The sequence below is a fragment of the Oncorhynchus keta genome, chromosome 35 (genome assembly GCF_023373465.1).
Source record: "Oncorhynchus keta strain PuntledgeMale-10-30-2019 chromosome 35, Oket_V2, whole genome shotgun sequence".
Classification (NCBI taxonomy): Eukaryota; Metazoa; Chordata; class Actinopteri; order Salmoniformes; family Salmonidae; genus Oncorhynchus; species Oncorhynchus keta.
The window spans coordinates 8,169,344-8,189,619 of record NC_068455.1 but is presented as its reverse complement, the minus strand read 5'-3'; the positions used below and the strand labels follow the sequence as shown (position 1 = coordinate 8,189,619).

Sequence of the window (20,276 nt, the reverse complement as noted above, 5' to 3'; positions counted from 1 at the left end):
CAGTTTGTGTAAGTCCCTCCAGTGGAAGAGCAGGACAGTTTGTCTGAGGGCTCCTGGGAACAGTATTTCAAAAGTAGAAAGAAAGCACATACACTCTCTCTTAGACTCCATGAACAGTTGGACACAATCCCATTGCAACGTTCTCCTCGTGTCTTCTCCAGTCCTACGTCCCATCCCAAGGTGACGTCAGAAGCGACCTCAGCAGGTCTCCCACGGTCCCGACGGGCTGTCGTCACGGTGACAGGCGCGGTCTGAAGGTTCTAGGTCGTATCATCATAGAGGTCTTCCTGAGAGAGTAGTAGTCTGAATCTTTCCAGCTGTACCATACTACACCATCAGGACCCAGCAGAGTCTTGGCTTTAGAGGAGTACCGTCCACCCTGGGGAGAGAAAAAAAAACACAAACACAAACAAATAAATAGACTACCACATCTGATGCAAATAACCTTATTTTTTGTTTTGGCTGCAATTTGTGTGTACAGTGCATTCAGAGAGTATTCAGACACGGACTCTTTCCACATTTTGTTACGTTACAGCCTTATTCTAAAATTACACACAATACCCCATAATGACATCACAATACCCCATAATGACAACGCAATACCCCATAATGACAACGCAATACCCCATAATGACATCACAATACCCCATAATGACATCACAATACCCCATAATGACAACGCAAAACAGTTTAAATGTTTTATTTTATTTCAAATGTATAAAAATAAAAACAATTTCGGGAAATATCACATTTACATAAGTATTACATCAGTATTTTCTATGAGACTCAAGTTCATCCCGTTTCGGTTGATCACCCTTGAGATGTTTCTACAACTTGATTGGAGTCCACCTGTGGTAAAGGAATTGGAATTGGAATTGTTCGTAGAGCTCCGAGACGACAGGGTAGTGTAGCGGCACATATCTGGGGGAAGGGTACCAAAACATTTATGCAGTATTGAAGGTCCCCAAGAACACAGTGGCCTCCATCATTCTTAAACAGAAGACGTTTGGAACAACCAACACTCTTCCTAGAGCTGGCCGCACAGCTAAACTGAGCAGTCGGGGGAGATGGGCCTTGGTCACTCTGACAGAGCTCCAGAGTTCCTCTGTGGAGATGGAAGAACCTTCCAGATTGAACCTTATTTAACTGAGCAAGTCAGTTAAATTTAAATAAGATTTTTTTTTTTTTTTTAAATACCCTAACGACGCTGGGCCAGTTGTGCACCGGCCTATGAGACTCCCAATCATGGCCAGTTGTGATACAGCCTGGAATCGAACCAGGATCTGTAGTGACGCCTCTAGCACTGAGATGCAGTGCCTTAGACCGCTGCACTACTCGGGAGCTCATAAAGTGTCCAGACGGACGCCACTCCTCAGTAAAAGGCACATGACAGCGCGCTTGGAGTTTGCCAAAAGGCACCTAAAGGACTCTCAGACTATGAGAAACAAGATTCTCTGGTCTGATGAAACTAAAATTGAACTCTTTGGCCTGAATTCTGGAGGAAATCTGGCACCATCCCTATGGTGATGAAAGGTAGTGGCAGCATCATGCTGTGGAGATGTTTATCAGCGGCAGGGACTGGGAGAATAGTCAGGGTCGAGGGAAATATGAATGGAGCAAAGTACAGAGAAATCCTTGATGAAAACCTGCTCCAGAGCACTCAGGACCTCATACTGGGGCGAAGGTTCACCTTCCAGCAGTAGCATGACCATAATTTGTTATTTATTTATTTAACTGGGCAAGTCAGTTAACCTTTCTAGCGGGAACCCCTCGACAACATTCCGCAGAATACAGCAAATGAAAGATAAACATCTTGTTAATCTACGCATTGTGTCTGATTTCAAAAATGCTTTACAGCTAAAGCACAACATATGATTATGTTAGGTCATAGCCAAGTCAAAAAAACAGCCATTTTTCCAGCCAAAAATAGGAGTCACAAAAAGCAGAAATATAGGTAAAACAAATCACTAACCTTTGATGATCTTCATCAGTTGACACTCATAGGACATCATGTTACACAATACATATATGTTTTGTTCGATAATGTGCATATTTATATCCAAAAATCTCAGTTTACATTGGCGCCTTACGTGCGGTAATGTTTTGATTCCAAAACATCAGGTGATTTTGCAGAAATACTCATAATAAACATTGATAAAAGATACAAGTGTTATTCACAGATGTCAGATTTTTTTTTAACTTTACGGAAAAAGCATAATCTGAGAACGGCGCTCAGAACCCAAAATAGCAAGAGGAATATATTAGAAACAACACCATACATATTCCCTTACCTTTGATGATCTTCATCAGAAGGCACTCCCAGGAATCCCAGTTCAACAATAAATTACTGATTTGTTCCATAAAGTTCCATCATTTATATCCAAATAGCCACTTGTTGTTAGCGTGTTCAGCCCAGTAATCCATCTTTATGAGGCGCAGACACTTCATCCAGACAAAAACTCAAAAAGTTCCGTTACAGTCCTTTCGAAACATGTCAAACAATGTATGGAATCAATCTTTAGGATGTTTTTAACATAAAACATCAATAATGTTCCAACTGGAGAATTCCTTTGTCTTCAGAAAAGCACTGGAACGAGAGGTAACTCTGTCGGGAGTGCGCGTCATGAGACCAAGGCTCTCTGCCAGACCACTGACTCAAAGAGCTCTTATGAGCCCCTCCTTTATAGTAGAATTCTCAAACCAGGTTCTAAAGACGGTTGACATCTAGTGGAAGCTGTAGGAAGTGTGTCCCACTTCCTGGTTGGATTTTTCTAGGTTTTCGCCTGCCATATGAGTTATGTTATACTCACAGACATCATTCAAACAGTTTTAGAAACTTCAGAGTGTTTTCTATCCAATACTAATCATAATATGCATATATTAGCATCTGGGACTGAGTGGGAGGCAGTTCACTCTGGGCAAACTATTCATCCAAAAGTGAAAATGCTGCCCCCTATCCCAAAAAGGTTAAGAAAAAATTCTTATTTTTAATGACGGCTTAGTGGGTTAACGCCTTGTTCACGGGCAGAACGACAGATTTTGACCTTGTCAGCTCTGGGATTCGATCTTGCAACCTTCCAGTTACTAGTCCAACACTAGCCACTAGGCTACCTGCCTCTAACCGCTAGGCTACCTGCCTCTAACCGCTAGGCTACCTGCCTCTAACCGCTAGGCTTCCTGCCTCTAACCGCTAGGCTTCCTGCCTCTAACCGCTAGGCTTCCTGCCTCTAACCGCTAGGCTACCTGCCTCTAACCGCTAGGCTACCTGCCTCTAACCGCTAGGCTACCTGCCTCTAACCGCTAGGCTTCCTGCCTCTAACCGCTAGGCTTCCTGCCTCTAACCGCTAGGCTTCCTGCCACCCCCCGTAAGCACACAGCCAAGACAACGCAGGAGTGGCTTCCCGACAAGTCTCTGTATGTCCTTGAGTAGCCGAGCCAGAGCCCGGACATGAACCCAATCAAACATCTCTGGAGAGACCTAAAAATAACCTGACAGAGCTTGAGAGGATCAGCATAGACGAATGGGAGAAACTCCCCAAATACAGGTATGCCAAGTTTGTAGCGTCATACCCAAGAAGAATAGAGTCTGTAATCGTTGCCAAAGGTGCTTCAACAAAGTACTGAGTAAAGGGTCTGAATACTTATGTAAATGTGATTTCAGCTTTTAATACATTTGCAAAAATAAACAAATTTAACTGTTTGCTTTGTCATTATGGGGTATTGTGTTTAGATTTTGTTTTTCTCTCAATGTCTGAAACGTAACAAAATGTGGAAAAAGTCAAGCGGCCTGAATATTTTCCGTGTGTGTGTGTGTGTGTGTGCGCTACCTTGTAGTAGACTCCATTGAGGTTGGCATAGAAACACTGGTGGTACCACCAGCCAGCGTGTGAGATCTCAGCACAGATATCCCCCGTGTCTGGAGTACTGAAGTCCTGTTTATCATGGTACCAGCTGAACGAGTCCTCTACTGTCCCACTGTACCCTGACACATGCAGCCGGTAGTGATTCTCCTCATCTTCAATACTACACACACACACACACAGGAGAGTTAACACGCTCACACATGCAGGCAGGTAGGATAACGTGTGTGTGTTTTACTATACCTGAAACTCTGGTAGAAGGCATGTTTGTGGTGATGTGTCCAGTCCTCCAGGTCTATCCTGAGGCTGTAGTCTCCCTGGGTGGACAGGTGGTGAATGTGTTCGTTCCCGAGCCAGTACTCAGACCTACAGAGGAGTCGGAGTTCTATTACAGGGGAGTCAGAGTTCTATTACAGGGGAGTCAGAGTTCTATTACAGGGGAGTCCGAGTTCTATTACAGGGGAGTCAGAGTTCTATTTCAGGGGAGTCAGAGTTCTATTACAGGGGAGTCAGAGTTCTATTACAGGGGAGTCCGAGTTCTATTACAGGGGAGTCAGAGTTCTATTTCAGGGGAGTCAGAGTTATATTACAGGGGAGTCAGAGTTCTATTACAGGGGAGTCAGAGTTCTATTACAGGGGAGTCGGAGTTCTATTACAGGGGAGTCAGAGTTCTATTACAGGGGAGTCGGAGTTCTATTACAGGGGAGTCAGAGTTCTATTACAGGGGAGTCAGAGTTCTATTATAGAGTCGGAGAACTAGAACTACAGGGAAGTCAGTCTCATACTCAGATCTCACAACTAAACTACAACAAACTTCATTCAAACTACATTTCACACAATTTTTGCAAAATACTTTACAAACAATATATGCTATTTAGCTTTTATCCAAAGTGACTTACACTAATGCTTGCATATATTTTACATATGGGTGGACCCAGGAGTCAAACCTACTATCCTGGCGTTGCAAGCGCCATGCTCTACCAACTGAGGTACGGAGGACCACCCATACATAAAAAGAAACAACAAACTAACAGTAAAACTAACAAAAATATAATATCCGGTTTCCATTCTTTTCCTCTAAAATCAGACACTGATTCAGACCTTGGAACACTAGTGAGTAGAATTCATAACTGGCTGGCCAATCAGTAATTACCAAACAAACTCGTTAACTGTGAATTAACTAATTAGATTAATCTAATTAACTTGCCAATGAATCAATTAATATGAAATACCTGAGCTCTCCAAATCCCTCCTTATAGTCTTGCCAGCCTCTATTGAAGTTCACCTTCCCATCCTGACGACGCTGGAACACCGTCCAACCACCACCTGACACAGGAGAGATGATGTCACACCATAGTTTGCTTTGTATGTTCTATGTTTTGGTTGGTCAGGGTGTGATCTGAGTGGACATTCTATGTTGTGTGTCTAGTTTGTCTGTTTCTGTTTTTGGCCTGATATGGTTCTCAATCAGAGGCAGGTGTTAGTCATTGTCTCTGATTGGGAACCATATTTAGGTAGCCTGTTTGGTGTTGGGGTTTGTGGGTGATTGTGTTTGTTTTTTATTTTAATTTACCATTATTTTACTAGGCAAGTCAGTTAAGAACAAATTCTTATTTTCAATGACGGCCTAGGAACAGAGGGTTAACTGCCTGTTCAGGGGCAGAACGACAGATTTGTGTCTTGTCAGCTCGGGGATTCGAACTTGCAACCTTTCGGTTACTAGGCCAACGCTCTAACCACTAGGCTACCCTGCACCAGATAGGGCTGTTTTCGGTTTGTCGCGTTTCTTATTTTGTATAATACATTGTTCAAGTTCTCATCTTTATTAAAAGATGTATAAAGATAACCACGCTGCGTTTTGGTCTGCCTCGCCTTCCCAGGAAGAATTCCGTAACAGACGAGACACATACCTTGTTTGTCAGGCCAACGTTAGCCATTACACCAAGAGGTCTAGCCCTTGAAAAGGTCACTGATGTTGTACTAAGAATGCTTTACACATTTGATAAATAGGGTCACAAAATTCTGTGAACTTTCCCAGAATTCCCTGGTTTTCCAAAAAATCCAGGTTGAAGGAGTTCCTGCTTATTCCCTCGTAATTCCAGGAATCGTCCAACATGGTTTTCAGGGAAACTCAGGGAATTCTGGGGAAGTTCACAGAATTTTACAACCCTATTATCAAATGTGTGTGTGTGTGAGTCTTACCCTCTGTGTCCATGTCACAGTAGACTTCTACAGGATGGGAGCTCAGAGAGGGAACCACCGTGTAGACACCTGACCGATACACCCCGTTATAGTACAGTGATGCACAGTCTATTGGACAGTTTCTCACATGCTGCACCTCTGGAACACACACACACACACACACACACACACACACACACACACACACACACACACACACACACACACACACACACACACACACACACACACACACACACACACACACACACACACACACACACACACACACACACACAGAGTTAATGAATACATTTTGAATTGAGAAAATAAAACACTATTGCAATGATTGTGTGTTTCCAGCAGCAGCATTGAGGAAGAATAGGTAAGAAAAAAGACCAGCTGTGAGTGTTTTTAAAAACAGATTACAGATTAACTTGGTTTAATATTTAATCTGCTAATAGTCACACCTGGTTTTTAAAACTTCTTAGGGCTAGGCCCTTTTTTTAAATCAATTCCCGCCTGAATGACGGGCCCAAAGTAAACTGCCTGTTGCTCAGGCCCTGAAGCCTGGAAGGAAAACATACCATTGGAAGGAAAACACTTTGAAGTTGTGGAAATGTTACAATAATGTAGGAGAATATAACACAATAGATATGGTAGGAGAAAATCCAAAGAAAAACCAAACAAAATTGTTTTGGGGGGAGGGGGGAGACCATGCTCTTTCAATGGCAAGTTTAAGGGCATACTGGAAACTAGCTCACAGGATGCAATTCATATAGCTTCCACAGGGTGTCAGTAGTCTATGTTCAGGGTTTCAGGCTTGTAACTTCCAAAACGAATAAGAAATATCAGTTTTAGAACAAGGACACAGTCTTGGAATATGAAGACAGGACGCACTTGCTAAAATCGGTTTCCTATTGAATATGCTTCTTTCCGTAAGAAATAGTATAGTTTGATTCTATTTTAGCGTATCTGGGGAGTAAATAGAAACATATTTTGACTTGTTGAAACAAAGTTTAGGGTAGATTTTCAGATTCCTTTCTCTGCATGTTGAACGAGTGAATTACTTAAAATGATGGCGCCAACTAAACTGGCTTTTTGGAATATAAAGAAGGAGTTTATCTAACAAAATAACACTACATGTTATAGCTGGGACCATTTGGATGACAAATCAGAGGAAGATTTTCAAAAATTAGGTGAATATTCAATCGCTATTTGTGAAAAATATTTTGATGTGGGGCGCCGTCCTCAAACAATCTCATGGCATGTTTTCACTGTAATGGCTACTGGAAATCAGACAGTTAGATTAACAAGAATTTAAGCTTTCAACCGATATAAGACACTTGTACGTTCCTAAATGTTTAATATCAATAATATTTATGATTATTTAATTGAATTGCGCGCCCTCCAGTTTCAACTGAAGTTGTCCCGCTAGCAGGACGCCTTAAGAAGCTGTTTAACAGATTGGGATTTTCCTTCCATTGACAATTTTCAGATTTTGGGATATTTTGCAACTATAACGTCTATAGTTTCATAAAATTTACAAAATCGTCAATATGGTTGCGATGCCCCAAAACTGTCTTCGTGGGCAAATGCCGCATTGACAGAGCAGCCAGTATGGCAGTAGACACGTTCAATGAGCCACTGCTACAACAAATGTGATGAACAAATGGTGGCTTTGGTGACACTGGAGCCATCAGAGAGGAGTTGAGAGAGCTGCTTCATTGGAGTTTGCCAAGCGTAGGCCCAGGTCCCATGGCACAGTCAACAAAGTAAAGCGTCACCAGCAACAACTCAAAGAGGGCCTTACATATGGGGCAGGCATAGCTAATTCATGTTCTGCACATTTCAACAGCCATACAAAAGTCATATGAGAATTTGCCCAAAACTGCATATTTTCCCAACAGACCAGTATTCAAAGCATATGCTATATTGCTTGAAGCAAATGTATTAAACGTGCTAATGTATTGGTAAAAGGTATATTTGATGTTTATTTGTCAGTTCTGAAGTGCTATGTGAATAAGAGTTTAATTAATGTGACATAAATGGTCATATTTATGGAAAATTGCATTTTCTCAAAATGACATGTTCCGGCTACGCCAATTCATGTTTCTCAGTCTGCAAAGGACATGTATTCCCATTATTCTACACACATGGTTCTTAGGTCTTACAGTCACACTTTTACAGAGGCTTTTGTTTTATATCTTGTGTCCTTTTATGTGTAAATATATGCAAAATATCCATCCGTCATACATGTGAATAGTGTTTTTTAAAATAATTCCATGAAAATTACAATATTTTGTTAAACTGATGTGTAAAATTCTGAGTGTATTATCACAATAATAAAAACATTATTTCTTGAAGCAATGTGTCAAAAAACAGATTAGCCGAATATGCAAATATTGCCTCATTTGCATATTCTAATTTACAAAATAAATATAACTTGTAATACAATATATTATTGTATTTGTGTATACTTTCATGGTGTGTGTGTGTGTGTGTGTGTGTGTGTGTGTGTGTGTGTGTGTGTGTGTGTGTGTGTGTGTGTGTGTGTGTGTGTGTGTGTGTGTGTGTGTGTGTGTGTGCACCTGGGTGAAGGGCCTCCTGGGCGCTGAGCAGAGGACTGGTCCTGACGATGTTGATCATGCAGCCGGGGTTGCGTTTAACTCGTTCCACCGTCATAGTTAGGTTCCGGACCTGAGTCTGCAGATCAAACAGGATGGAACTATGGGTGTGCAACAGGCTGTCAGCCTCAGCGTACTGTAGCTCCAACACTCTGAAACGCTCCTCTAAAGACTCGTTCACGTTGTTCCTCTCCTCACCCTAAGAGAGAAGAGAGAGAGAGGGGGGAAGAGAGGAGTGAAGGGAGGGAGATTGGAAGAGAGGAGTGTGGGAGAGACAGCGAGATAGTTATCAGTAGGTTTTTGATAAATTGGATAGATATGATTTGTTGCTTGGTAAATAAAATAACTATCTCATGATAAATACAACATTGTTTTACCTACAACACTCAGAGTCAAAGTAGCATTTAAATAGATCAGGGAGAGAGGTAAGGAGGGAGGGAGGGGAGAGAGGTAAGAAGGGAGGGGAGAGAGGGTGATGGGGTACAGTGGGAGAGAGGGAGGGAGGGCAGAGAAGGCGGTGGGGTAGAGAGGGAGGGAGTGGGGGAGAGAGGGAGGGGAGAGAGGGAGGGAGGGGGAGGGAGGGAGGTGGGGAGAGAGGGCTGTGGGGTAGAGAGGGAAGGAGGTGGGGAGAGAGGGGAGAGAGGGAGGGAGGGAGGTGGGGGAGAGAGGGGAGAGGGCTGAGGGAGAGAGGGAGGAGATTGGGATGAGGGAGGGAAGGTAGAGGGAGGGAGGTTAGAGGGAGGGGGAGAGGTGGGGGAGGGAATGAGGTAGGGTAAAGATAGAGGGAGGGAGGGTAGAGAGGGAGGGGGGGTAGAGAGGGATGGAGGGTAGAGAGGGATGGAGGTGGGGAGAGAGGGCTGTGGGGTAGAGAGGGAAGGAGGTGGGGGAGAGAGGGGAGAGAGGGAGGGAGGGAGGTGGGGGAGAGAGGGGAGAGGGCTGTAGGGTAGAGAGGGAGGGAGATTGGGATGTGAGGGAGGGAAGGTAGAGAGGGAGGGAGGTTAGAGAGAGAGGGGGAGAGGTGGGGGGAGGGAATGAGGTAGGGTAAAGATAGAGGGAGGGAGGGTAGAGAGGGAGGGGGGGTAGAGAGGGATGGAGGTGGGTAAGAGAGGGAGAGGGAGGGTTGTGAACATTGTCATGTGTTGCTTAAAATGTTGTGCACGTCATGATTTTGGTCTTGGTCATGCTAGGACCGTGTCTCATATGACCACCTGCAGTGAGCAGGTCTTAAATACCTACCAGGATTTAAAGGTGTCTGCCTTGACTACGATCACTTACAACACAGAGGAAGAGTGGGGAGGGAGGGGAAGCTACCATTGGCATAAAGAGCTGAGTTGGATTCAAGACAAGAGGGGACAGTGTGTGGGGTTGAGGAAGGGGGAGGGAGAGTGAGCGGGAGTAGGTGTAATTAATTAATTGGACTTACAGTGAGCTCCAAAAGTATTGGGACAGTGACACATGTTTGGTTGTTTTGGCTCTGTACTCCAGCTCTTTAGATTTGAAATTAGACAATGACTATGAGGTAAGAGTGCAGACAGCCATCTTTAATTTGAGGGAACTTTCACTGTTTAGAACTGCTTAGAAATTACAGCCCTTTTTGTGGATCTCCACTATTTTATTATTATTATTTTATTTTATGTGACAAATTCACTTATAAGTGAATTAAAGTGGTAAAAAGTTAAGCATTTCGTCCCATATATATATGCAGTGACACTATGTACAGTTAAAGGTTTGGACAAACGTACTCATTCCATGTTTTTTCTTTATATTTACTATTTTCTACAATGTAGAATAATGATGAAGGCATCAAAACTATGGAATCACGTAGTAGCCAAAAAAGTGTTAAACAAATCTAAATATTTTATATTTGAGATTCTGACAAAGGCCGTGAGGGCGATACGTAACGCTTATTAAAGAGCAGTGATGATATCAAGAGCATTGACACTAGCCAGTGCAGTTTTAGGGCCCTCGGAGTGTGGTGTCAGGAAAATAACCTCACACTCAACGTCAACAAAACTAAGGAGATGATTGTGGACTTCAGGAAACAGCAGAGGGAACACCCCCCCTATCCACATCGATGGAACAGTAGTGGAGAGGGTAGCAAGTTTTAAGTTCCTCGGCATACACATCACAGACAAACTGAATTGGTCCACTCACACAGACAGCATCGTGAAGAAGGCGCAGCAGCGCCTCTTCAACCTCAGGAGGCTGAAGAAATTCAGCTTGTCACCAAAAGCACTCACAAACTTCTACAGACGCACAATCGAGAGCATCCTGGCGGGCTGTATCACCGCCTGGTACGGCAACTGCTCCGCCCTCAATCGTAAGGCTCTCCAGAGGGTAGTGAGGTCTGCACAACGCATCACCGGGGGCAAACTACCTGCCCTCCAGGACACCTACACCACCCGATGTTACAGGAAGGCCATAAAGATCATCAAGGACACCAACCACCCGAGCCACTGCCTGTTCACCCCGCTATCATCCAGAAGGCGAGGTCAGTACAGGTGCATCAAAGCTGGGACCGAGAGACTGAAAAACAGCTTCTATCTCAAGGCCATCAGACTGTTAAACAGCCACCACTAACATTGAGTGGCTGCTGCCAACACACTGACACAACTCCAGCCACATTAATAATGGGAATTGATGGGAAATGATGTAAAATATATCACTAGCCACTTTAAACAATGCTACCTTATATAATGTTACTTACCCTACATTATTCATCTCATATGCATACGTATATACTGTACTCTATATCATCGACTGCATCCTTATGTAATACATGTATCACTAGCCACTTTAACTATGCCACTTTGTTTACATACTCATCTCATATGTATATACTGTACTCGATACCATCTACTGTATCTTGCCTATGCTGCTCTGTACCATCACTCATTCATGTATCCTTATGTACATATTCTTTACCCCCTTACACTGTGTATTAGACAGTAGTTTTGGAATTGTTAGTTAGATTACTTGTTGGTTATTACTGCATTGTCGGAACTAGAAGCACAAGCATTTCGCTACACTCGCATTAACATCTGCTAACCATGTGTATGTGACAAATCAAATTTGATTTGATTTGATACTATCAAGAGCAGTGACACTAGCCAGAGCAGTGATACTATCCAGAGCAGTGATACTATCAAGAGCAGTGACACTAGCCAGAGCAGTGATACTATCCAGAGCAGTGATACTAGCCAGAGCAGTGATACTAGACAGAGCAGTGATACTATCAAGAGCAGTGACACTAGCCAGAGCAGTGATACTATCCAGAGCAGTGATACTATCCAGAGCAGTGACACTAGCCAGAGCAGTGATACTAGCCAGAGCAGTGATACTATCCAGAGCAGTGATACTAGCCAGAGCAGTGATACTAGACAGAGCAGTGATACTATCAAGAGCAGTGACACTAGCCAGAGCAGTGATACTATCCAGAGCAGTGATACTAGCCAGAGCAGTGATACTAGTCAGAGCAGTGATACTAGCCAGAGCAGTGATACTAGTCAGAGCAGTGATACTATCAACAGCAGTGATACTAGCCAGAGCAGTGATACTAGCCAGAGCAGTGATACTAGTCAGAGCAGTGATACTAGACAGAGCAGTGATACTATCCAGAGCAGTGACACTAGCCAGAGTAGTGATACTATCAAGAGCAGTGACACTAGCCAGAGCAGTGATACTAGCCAGAGCAGTGATACTATCCAGAGCAGTGACACTAGCCAGAGTAGTGATACTATCAAGAGCAGTGACACTAGCCAGAGCAGTGATACTAGCCAGAGCAGTGATACTATCCAGAGCAGTGACACTAGCCAGAGCAGTGATACTAGTCAGAGCAGTGATACTATCAAGAGCAGTGACACTAGCCAGAGCAGTGATACTAGTCAGAGCAGTGATACTATCAAGAGCAGTGACACTAGCCAGAGCAGTGACACTAGCCAGAGCAGTGAAACTATCAAGAGCAGTGATACTTTTAAGAGTAGTGACACTAGCCAGAGCGGGGATACTAGTCAGAGCAGTGATACTATAAAGAGCAGTGATACTATCAAGAGCAGTGACACTAGTCAGAGCAGTGATACTATCAAGAGCAGTGACACAAGCCAGAGCAGTGAAACTATCCAGAGCAGTGACACTAGCCAGAGCAGTGATACTATCCAGAGCAGTGACACTAGCCAGAGCAGTGATACTATCCAGAGCAGTGATACTATCCAGAGCAGTGATACTATCCAGAGCAGTGACACTAGCCAGAGCAGTGATACTAGCCAGAGCAGTGATACTATCCAGAGCAGTGATACTAGCCAGAGCAGTGATACTATCCAGAGCAGTGATACTATCCAGAGCAGTGATACTATCCAGAGCAGTGATACTATCCAGAGCAGTGATACTATCCAGAGCAGTGATACTAGCCAGAGCAGTGATACTATCCAGAGCAGTGATACTATCCAGAGCAGTGATACTATCCAGAGCAGTGATACTAGCCAGAGCAGTGATACTATCCAGAGCAGTGATACTATCCAGAGCAGTGATACTATCCAGAGCAGTGATACTATCCAGAGCAGTGATACTAGCCAGAGCAGTGATACTATCCAGAGCAGTGATACTATCCAGAGCAGTGACACTAGCCAGAGCAGTGATACTAACCAGAGCAGTGATACTATCCAGAGCAGTGACACTAGCCAGAGCAGTGATACTATCCAGAGCAGTGATACTAGCCAGAGCAGTGATATTAGCCAGAGAAGTCTTTTTTCCTCTTATTTAAGATTCTTCAAAGTAGCCACCCTTTCACCCTTTGCACACTCTTGGCATTCTCTCAACCAGCTTCATGTGGTAGTCACCTGGAATGCATTTCAACAACATTCTCTCAACAAACTTCATGAGGTGGAATGCATTTCAATGAAAAGGTGTGCCTCTTAATGCATTTGAGCCAATCAGTTGTGTTGTGACAAGGTAAGGGTGGTATACAGGAGATAGCCCTATAAATGCATATTATGGCAAGAACAGCTCAAATAAGCAAAGAGAAACGACAGTCCGTCATTACTTTAAGACATGAAGGTCAGTCAATCCGGAAAATGTCAAGAACTTTTAGAGCTTCTTCAAGTGCAGTTGCAAAAACCATTAAGCACTATGATGAAACTGGCTCTCATGAGGACCGCCACAGGAAAGGAAGACCCAGAGTTACCTCTGCTGCAGAGGATAAATTCATTAGAATCAATGCTTCACAGAGTTCAAGTAACAGACACACCTCAACATCAACTTTTCAGAGGAGACTGCGTGAATCAGGCCTTCATGGTCGAATTGCTGCAAAGAAACCACTACTGAAGGACACCAATATGAAGAAGAGACTTGCTTGGGCCAAGAAACACGAGCAATGGACATTAAACCGGTGGAAATATGTCCTTTGGTCTGATGAGTGTAAATTTGAGATTTTTGGTTCCAACCACCGTGTCTTTGGGAGACGCAGAGTAGTTGAACGGATGTTTAGTTCCCACCGTGAAGCATGGAGGAGGAGGTGTGCGGGTACTTTGCTGGTGATACTGTCTGATTGATTTAGGATTCAAGGCACACTTAACCAACATGGCTACCACTGCATTCTGGAGCCATTCGCCATTCTGTCTGGTTTGCGCTTAGTGGGATTATCATTTGTTTTCAACAGGACAAAATGACCCAACACACCTCCAGGCTGTGTAAGGGCTATTTGACCAAGAAGGAGAGTGGTGGAGTGCTGTATCAGATGACCTGGCCTCCACAACCACCCAACCCAATTGAGATGGTTTGGGATGAGTTGGACAGCAGAGTAAAGGAAAAGCAGCCAATAAGTGCTCAGCAAATGTGGGAACTCTTTCAATACTTTTGGAAAAGCATTGCAGGTGAAGCTGGTTGAGAAAATGCCAAGAGTGTGCAAAGCTGTCATTAAGGCAAAGTGTGGCTGTTTGAAGAATCAACATTTTTTTATATATTTTGATTTGTTTAACACTTTTCTTGGTTACTACATGATTCCATATGTGTTATTTCATAGTTTTGATGTCTTCACTATTATTCTACAATGTAGAAAATAGTACAAATAAAGAAAACTCCTTGAATGAGCAGGTGTGTCCAAACTTTTGACTGGTACTGTATATGTAGCACGCAATGACTACATCAAACTTGCGACTCTTCAAATTTGTTGGATGCAGTTGCTGCTCATTTAGGTTGTATTTCAGATTATTTTGTGCCAAATAGAAATGAATGACAAATAATGTATTGTGCATTTTGGAGTCACTTTTATTGTAAACACGTCTACATGAATGTGGATGCAACCATGGTAACGGGTAATCGTGAATGAATCGTGAATGAGAAAGTTAGACACAAATAACATAACCTCAATATATGCTAAACCTCACACCATTACAATAACAGGGGAGATTAGCATTTCATATCATACCCCCAAGACATGCTAACCTCTCATCATTACAATAACAGGGGAGGTTAGCATTTCATATCATACCCCCAAGACATGCTAAACCTCACACCATTACAATAACAGGGGAGATTAGCATTTCATATCATACCCCCAAGACATGCTAAACCTCTCACCATTACAATAACAGGGGAGATTAGCACTTCATATCATACCCCCAAGACATGCTAAACCTCTCACCATTACAATAACAGTGGAGATTAGCATTTCATATCATACCCCTAAGACATGCTAACCTCTCATCATTACAATAACAGGGGAGGTTAGCATTTCATATCATACCCCCAAGACATGCTAAACCTCACACCATTACAATAACAGGGGAGATTAGCATTTCATATCATACCCCCAAGACATGCTAACCTCTCATCATTACAATAACAGTGGAGATTAGCATTTCATATCATACCCCCAAGACATGCTAAACCTCTCACCATTACAATAACAGTGGAGATTAGCATTTCATATCATACCCCCAAGACATGCTAAACCTCTCACCATTACAATAACAGGGGAGATTAGCATTTCATATCATACCCCCAAGACATGCTAAACCTCTCACCATTACAATAACAGGGGAGATTAGCACGTCATATCATACCCCCAAGACATGCTAAACCTCTCACCATTACAATAACAGGGGAGGTTAGCATTTCATATCATACCCCCAAGACATGCTAAACCTCACACCATTACAATAACAGGGGAGATTAGCATTTCATATCATACCCCCAAGACATGCTAAACCTCTCACCATTACAATAAAAGTGGAGATTAGCATTTCATATCATACCCCCAAGACATGCTAAACCTCTCACCATTACAATAACAGGGGAGGTTAGCATTTTTAGAGGGGTCTGATATTTGTGCTTCTGTGACTTTCTCACTCATCATTATACATGATTCATACAGGACTATCTGTAATCATGGTAGCAGTGTTTGGAAACATATCCTGTCATTCCCTCTCAATACCTTTTCTCCCCTAAAATGTACAAAAAAAGTGCTGTAATTTCTCAACTGTTCACCTGATATGGATGAAAATACCCTCAAAATTGGCAACTAATTTGCGCCTGAACGCTCACCACATATCAGCTACCAGGTGGACAAGTGAGGAGTGATATGTTGTCAATTAGGAATTAGGGGACGATTAGGTGGCTAGGTTGGGAATTTAGCCAGAAAGGCAGGGTTAAAACCTCTTACGATAAATGCCATGGGATTGTGAATGACCACAAGAGATTCAGGACACCCATTTTAACATCCCATCCAAAAGACAGCACCCTACGCAGGGCAATGTCCCCAAGACCTGGGACATTGGGATTTGATCTGAAAACCAGAGAAAGAGTGCCCCCTACTGGCCCTCCAACACTACTTCCAGGACCAACCCTACTTAGCTTTAGAGGCCAGCCAGCAGTGGGAGAGAGAGATCAAATCAAATCCCTTTTCATTGGTCACATGGTTAGCAGATGATAATGCAAGTGTAGTGAAATGCTTGTGCTTCTAGTTCCGACAGAGCAGTAATGTCTAATAAGTAATCTAACAATTCCCCAACAACTACCTAATACACACAAATCTAAAGGGGTGAATGAGAATATGTACATATAAATATATGGATGAGCGATGGCCGAGCAGCATAGGCAAGGTGCAATAGATGATATAAAATACAGTATATACACATGATATGAGTAATGTAAGATATGTAAACATTATTAGTGGTATTATTTAAAGTGGCATTGTTTAAACTGACTATTGATCCATTTGTTAAAGTGGCTAGTGATTGGGTCTCCATGTAGGCAGCAGCCTCTCTGAGTTAGTAATGGCTGTTAGCAGTCTGATGGCCTTGAGATAGAAGCTGTTCTTCAGTCTCTCTGTTTCAGCTTTGATGCACCTGTACTGACCTCGCCTTCTAGATGGTAACGGAGTGAACAAGCAGTGGCTCCGGTGGTTGTTGTCTTTAATGATATTTTTGCCTTCCTGTGATTTCGGGTGCTGTAGTTGTCCTGGAGGGCAGGTAGTTTGTCCCCGGTGATGTGTTGTGCAGACCTCACCACCCTCTGGAGAGCCTTACGGTTGTGGGCGGAGCAGTTGCCATTCCAGACTGTGATACAGCCCGACAGGATGCTCTCGATTGTGGATCTGTAAAAGTTAGTTAGGGTTCTGGACACTGTCTGTGTGGGTGGACGATTTCAGTTTGTCGTTGATGTGTACGCTGAGGAACTTAAAACTTTCCACTTTCTCCACTGCTGTCCCTTCAATGTGGATAGGGGGGTGCTCACGCTGCTGTTTCCTGAAGTCTACGATCATCTCCTGTGTTTCGTTTACGTTGAGTGAAAGGTTGTTTTCCTTACACCACACTCCGAGCGCCCCTGTTGGTAATCAAGCCCACTACTGTTGTGTCGTCTGAAAACTTGATGATTGCGTTGGAGACGTGCGTGGCCATGCAGTCTTGGTTGAACAGGCAGTACAGGGGGGCTGAGCACGTACCAATGTGGGGCCCCAGTGTTGGGGGTCAGCGAGTTGGGGATGTTGTTTCCTACCTTCACCACCTGGGGGCGGCCCGTCAGAAAGTGCAGGAACCAATTGCACAGGGCGGGGTCGAGGTCCAGGGCTTCCAGCTTGATGATGAGCTTAGCGGGTACTATGGTGTTGAATGCTGAGCTGTTGTCAATGAACAGCATTCTTACATAGGTATTCCTCTTGTCCAGATAGGATAGGGCAGTGTGCAGTGGGCAGTGTGATGGCGATTGCATCGTCTGTGGACCTGTTGGGGCGGTAAGCAAACTGAAGTGGGTCTAGGGAGCCGGTAAGGTGGAGGTGATATGATCCTTGACTAGTCTCTTTAAAAGCACTTCATGATGACAGAAGTGAGTGCTACGGGGCAGTAGTCATTTAGTTAAGTTGTCTTGGCCTTCTTGGGTACAGGAACAATGGCGACCATCTTGAACCATGTGGGGGCAGCAGACTGGGTTAGAGAGCGATTGAGTATGTCCCCAAACACACCAGCCAGCTGATCTGCGTATGCTCCGAGGATGCGACGAGGGATGCCGTCTGGGCCAGCAGCCTTGCAAGAGTAAACACGTTTAAATATTTTACTCACGTCGGCCACGGAGAAGGAGGGGGGGGGGGGTGCAGTTCTTGTTAGCGGGCCGCGACGGTGGCACTGTATTATCCTCAATGCGGGCAAAGGTGGTGTTTAGTTTGTCTGGAAGCGTGACGTCGGTGTCGGTGTCTGTGACTGTTTTTGTAGTGCGTGATTTCCTGTCGACCCTGTCATATACGTCTCGTGTCTGAGCCGTTGAATTGTGATTCCACTTTGTCCCTGTACCGGCATTTCGCTTGTTTGATTGCCTTGCGGAGAGAAGAACTACACTGTTTAAATTCAGTATTTCCCGTCCTCTTTCCATGGTTAAATGCGGTGGTTCGCACTTTCAGTTTTGTTTGAATGCCACCATCCATCCATCCACGGCAAATGACACGATCCATCCAGCCAACATATAGGTCGATGTTATTCTGAGGCTGACCGGAACATGATCCGCGTGATCGAAACAATCTCAAAGCGTGAATTCTGATTGGTCAGACCAGCGTTGAATGGTTTAGTCACTGGTACATCCTGTTTGAGTTTCTGCCTATAAGATGGTAGGAGCAAGATGGCATCGTGGTCGGATTTTCCAAAGGGAGTGCAGGGAAGGCTTTGTATGCATCGGGGGAGTTAGAGTAGCAGTGGTCGAGTGTATTACCCCCGGGCGTAGTGCAATCAATATGCTGATAGAATTTAGGCAGTCTTGTTCTCACATTTGCTTTGTTAAAATCCCCAGCTACAATAAACCCAGCCTCAGGATTTATGGTCTCCAGTGAAGTTCCTATAGGGCCATGTAAAGGAACTGCTTGAGGGGGAATGTACACAGCTGTGACTATAACTGACGAGAATTCTCTTGGAAGGTAATTTGTGAGGAATTCTAGGTCGGGTGAGCGGAAGGATTTGAGTTCCTGTATGTTGTTATGATTACACCATGAGTCGTTAATCATGAAGAACACTGCCCCGCCCTTCCTTTTCCCAGAGAGGTATTTATCTCTGTCGGTGTGATGCATGGAGAAGCCCGGTGGCTGAACCGATTTTGACAACATATCCCGAGAGACATGTTTCCTTGAAAAAGAGAATGAATGAGGCCAACGCCTCATTTGGCTGCCTTTCCTTCCAGTTCTATGCTGCCAGTGACAGGAACGAATTGCAAAAATCGCTGAAGTTGGAGACTTTTATTTCCCTCACCAACTTTAAACATCAACTATCTGAGCAGCTAACCGATTGCTGCAGCTGTACATAGTCCATCTGTAAATAGTCGCCCCCCCAATCTACCTACCTCATCCCCATACTGTTTTTATTTATTTACTTTGCTGCTCTTTTGCACACCAGTATCTCTACTTGCATATCATCATCTGCTCATTTATCACTCCAGTGTTAATCTGCTAAATTGTAATTATTCTCTCCTATGGACTATTTACCTCCTCATGCCTTTTGCACACAATGTATATAGACTTTCTTTTTTCTACTGTGTCATTGACTTGTTTATTGTGTTATTGGCTTGTTAATTGTTTACTCCATGTGTAACTCTGTGTTGTTGTCTGTGTCACACTGCTTTGCTTTATCTTGGCCAGGTCGCAGTTGCAAATGAGAACTTGTTCTCAACTAGCCTACCTGCTTAAATAAAGGTGTTCTCAACGAGCCTACATGGTTAAATAAAGGTGTTCTCAACTAGACTACCTGGTTAAATAAAGGTGTTCTCAACTGGCCTACCTGGTTAAATAAAGGTGTTCTCAACTAGCCTACCTGGTTAAATAAAGGTGTTCTCAACTAGACTACCTGGTTAAATAAAGGTGTTCTCAACTAGCCTACCTGGTTAAATAAAGGTGTTCTCAACTAGCCTACCTGGTTAAATAAAGGTGTTCTCAACTAGCCTACCTGGTTAAATAAAGGTGTTCTCAAATAGCCTACCTGGTTAAATAAAGGTGTTCTCAACTAGCCTACCTGCTAAAAATAAAGGTGTTCTCAACTAGCCTACCTGCTTAAATAAAGGTGTTCTCAACGAGCCTACCTGGTTAAATAAAGGTGTTCTCAACTAGCCTACCTGCTAAAAATAAAGGTGTTCTCAACTAGCC

At 43.6% G+C, this 20,276-nt stretch overlaps 1 protein-coding gene across 1 annotated transcript in view; it reads right to left on the bottom strand.

Moving 5' to 3' along the window:
• Window positions 1-222: 222 nt before the first annotated feature.
• The window catches only part of LOC118377054 (angiopoietin-related protein 7), a 39,789-nt gene continuing 19,735 nt past the window's right edge, over window positions 223-20,276 (bottom strand). Inside the window, exons 3-8 of the mRNA XM_052496232.1 lie at window positions 8,633-8,867; window positions 6,063-6,200; window positions 5,093-5,186; window positions 4,104-4,226; window positions 3,828-4,023; window positions 223-379 (exon numbers count right to left, since the gene is read on the bottom strand). Coding sequence (XP_052352192.1) covers window positions 233-379; window positions 3,828-4,023; window positions 4,104-4,226; window positions 5,093-5,186; window positions 6,063-6,200; window positions 8,633-8,867 — 933 coding nt within the window. The 3' untranslated portion in view covers window positions 223-232. The remainder of the gene's footprint in view (window positions 380-3,827; window positions 4,024-4,103; window positions 4,227-5,092; window positions 5,187-6,062; window positions 6,201-8,632; window positions 8,868-20,276) is intronic.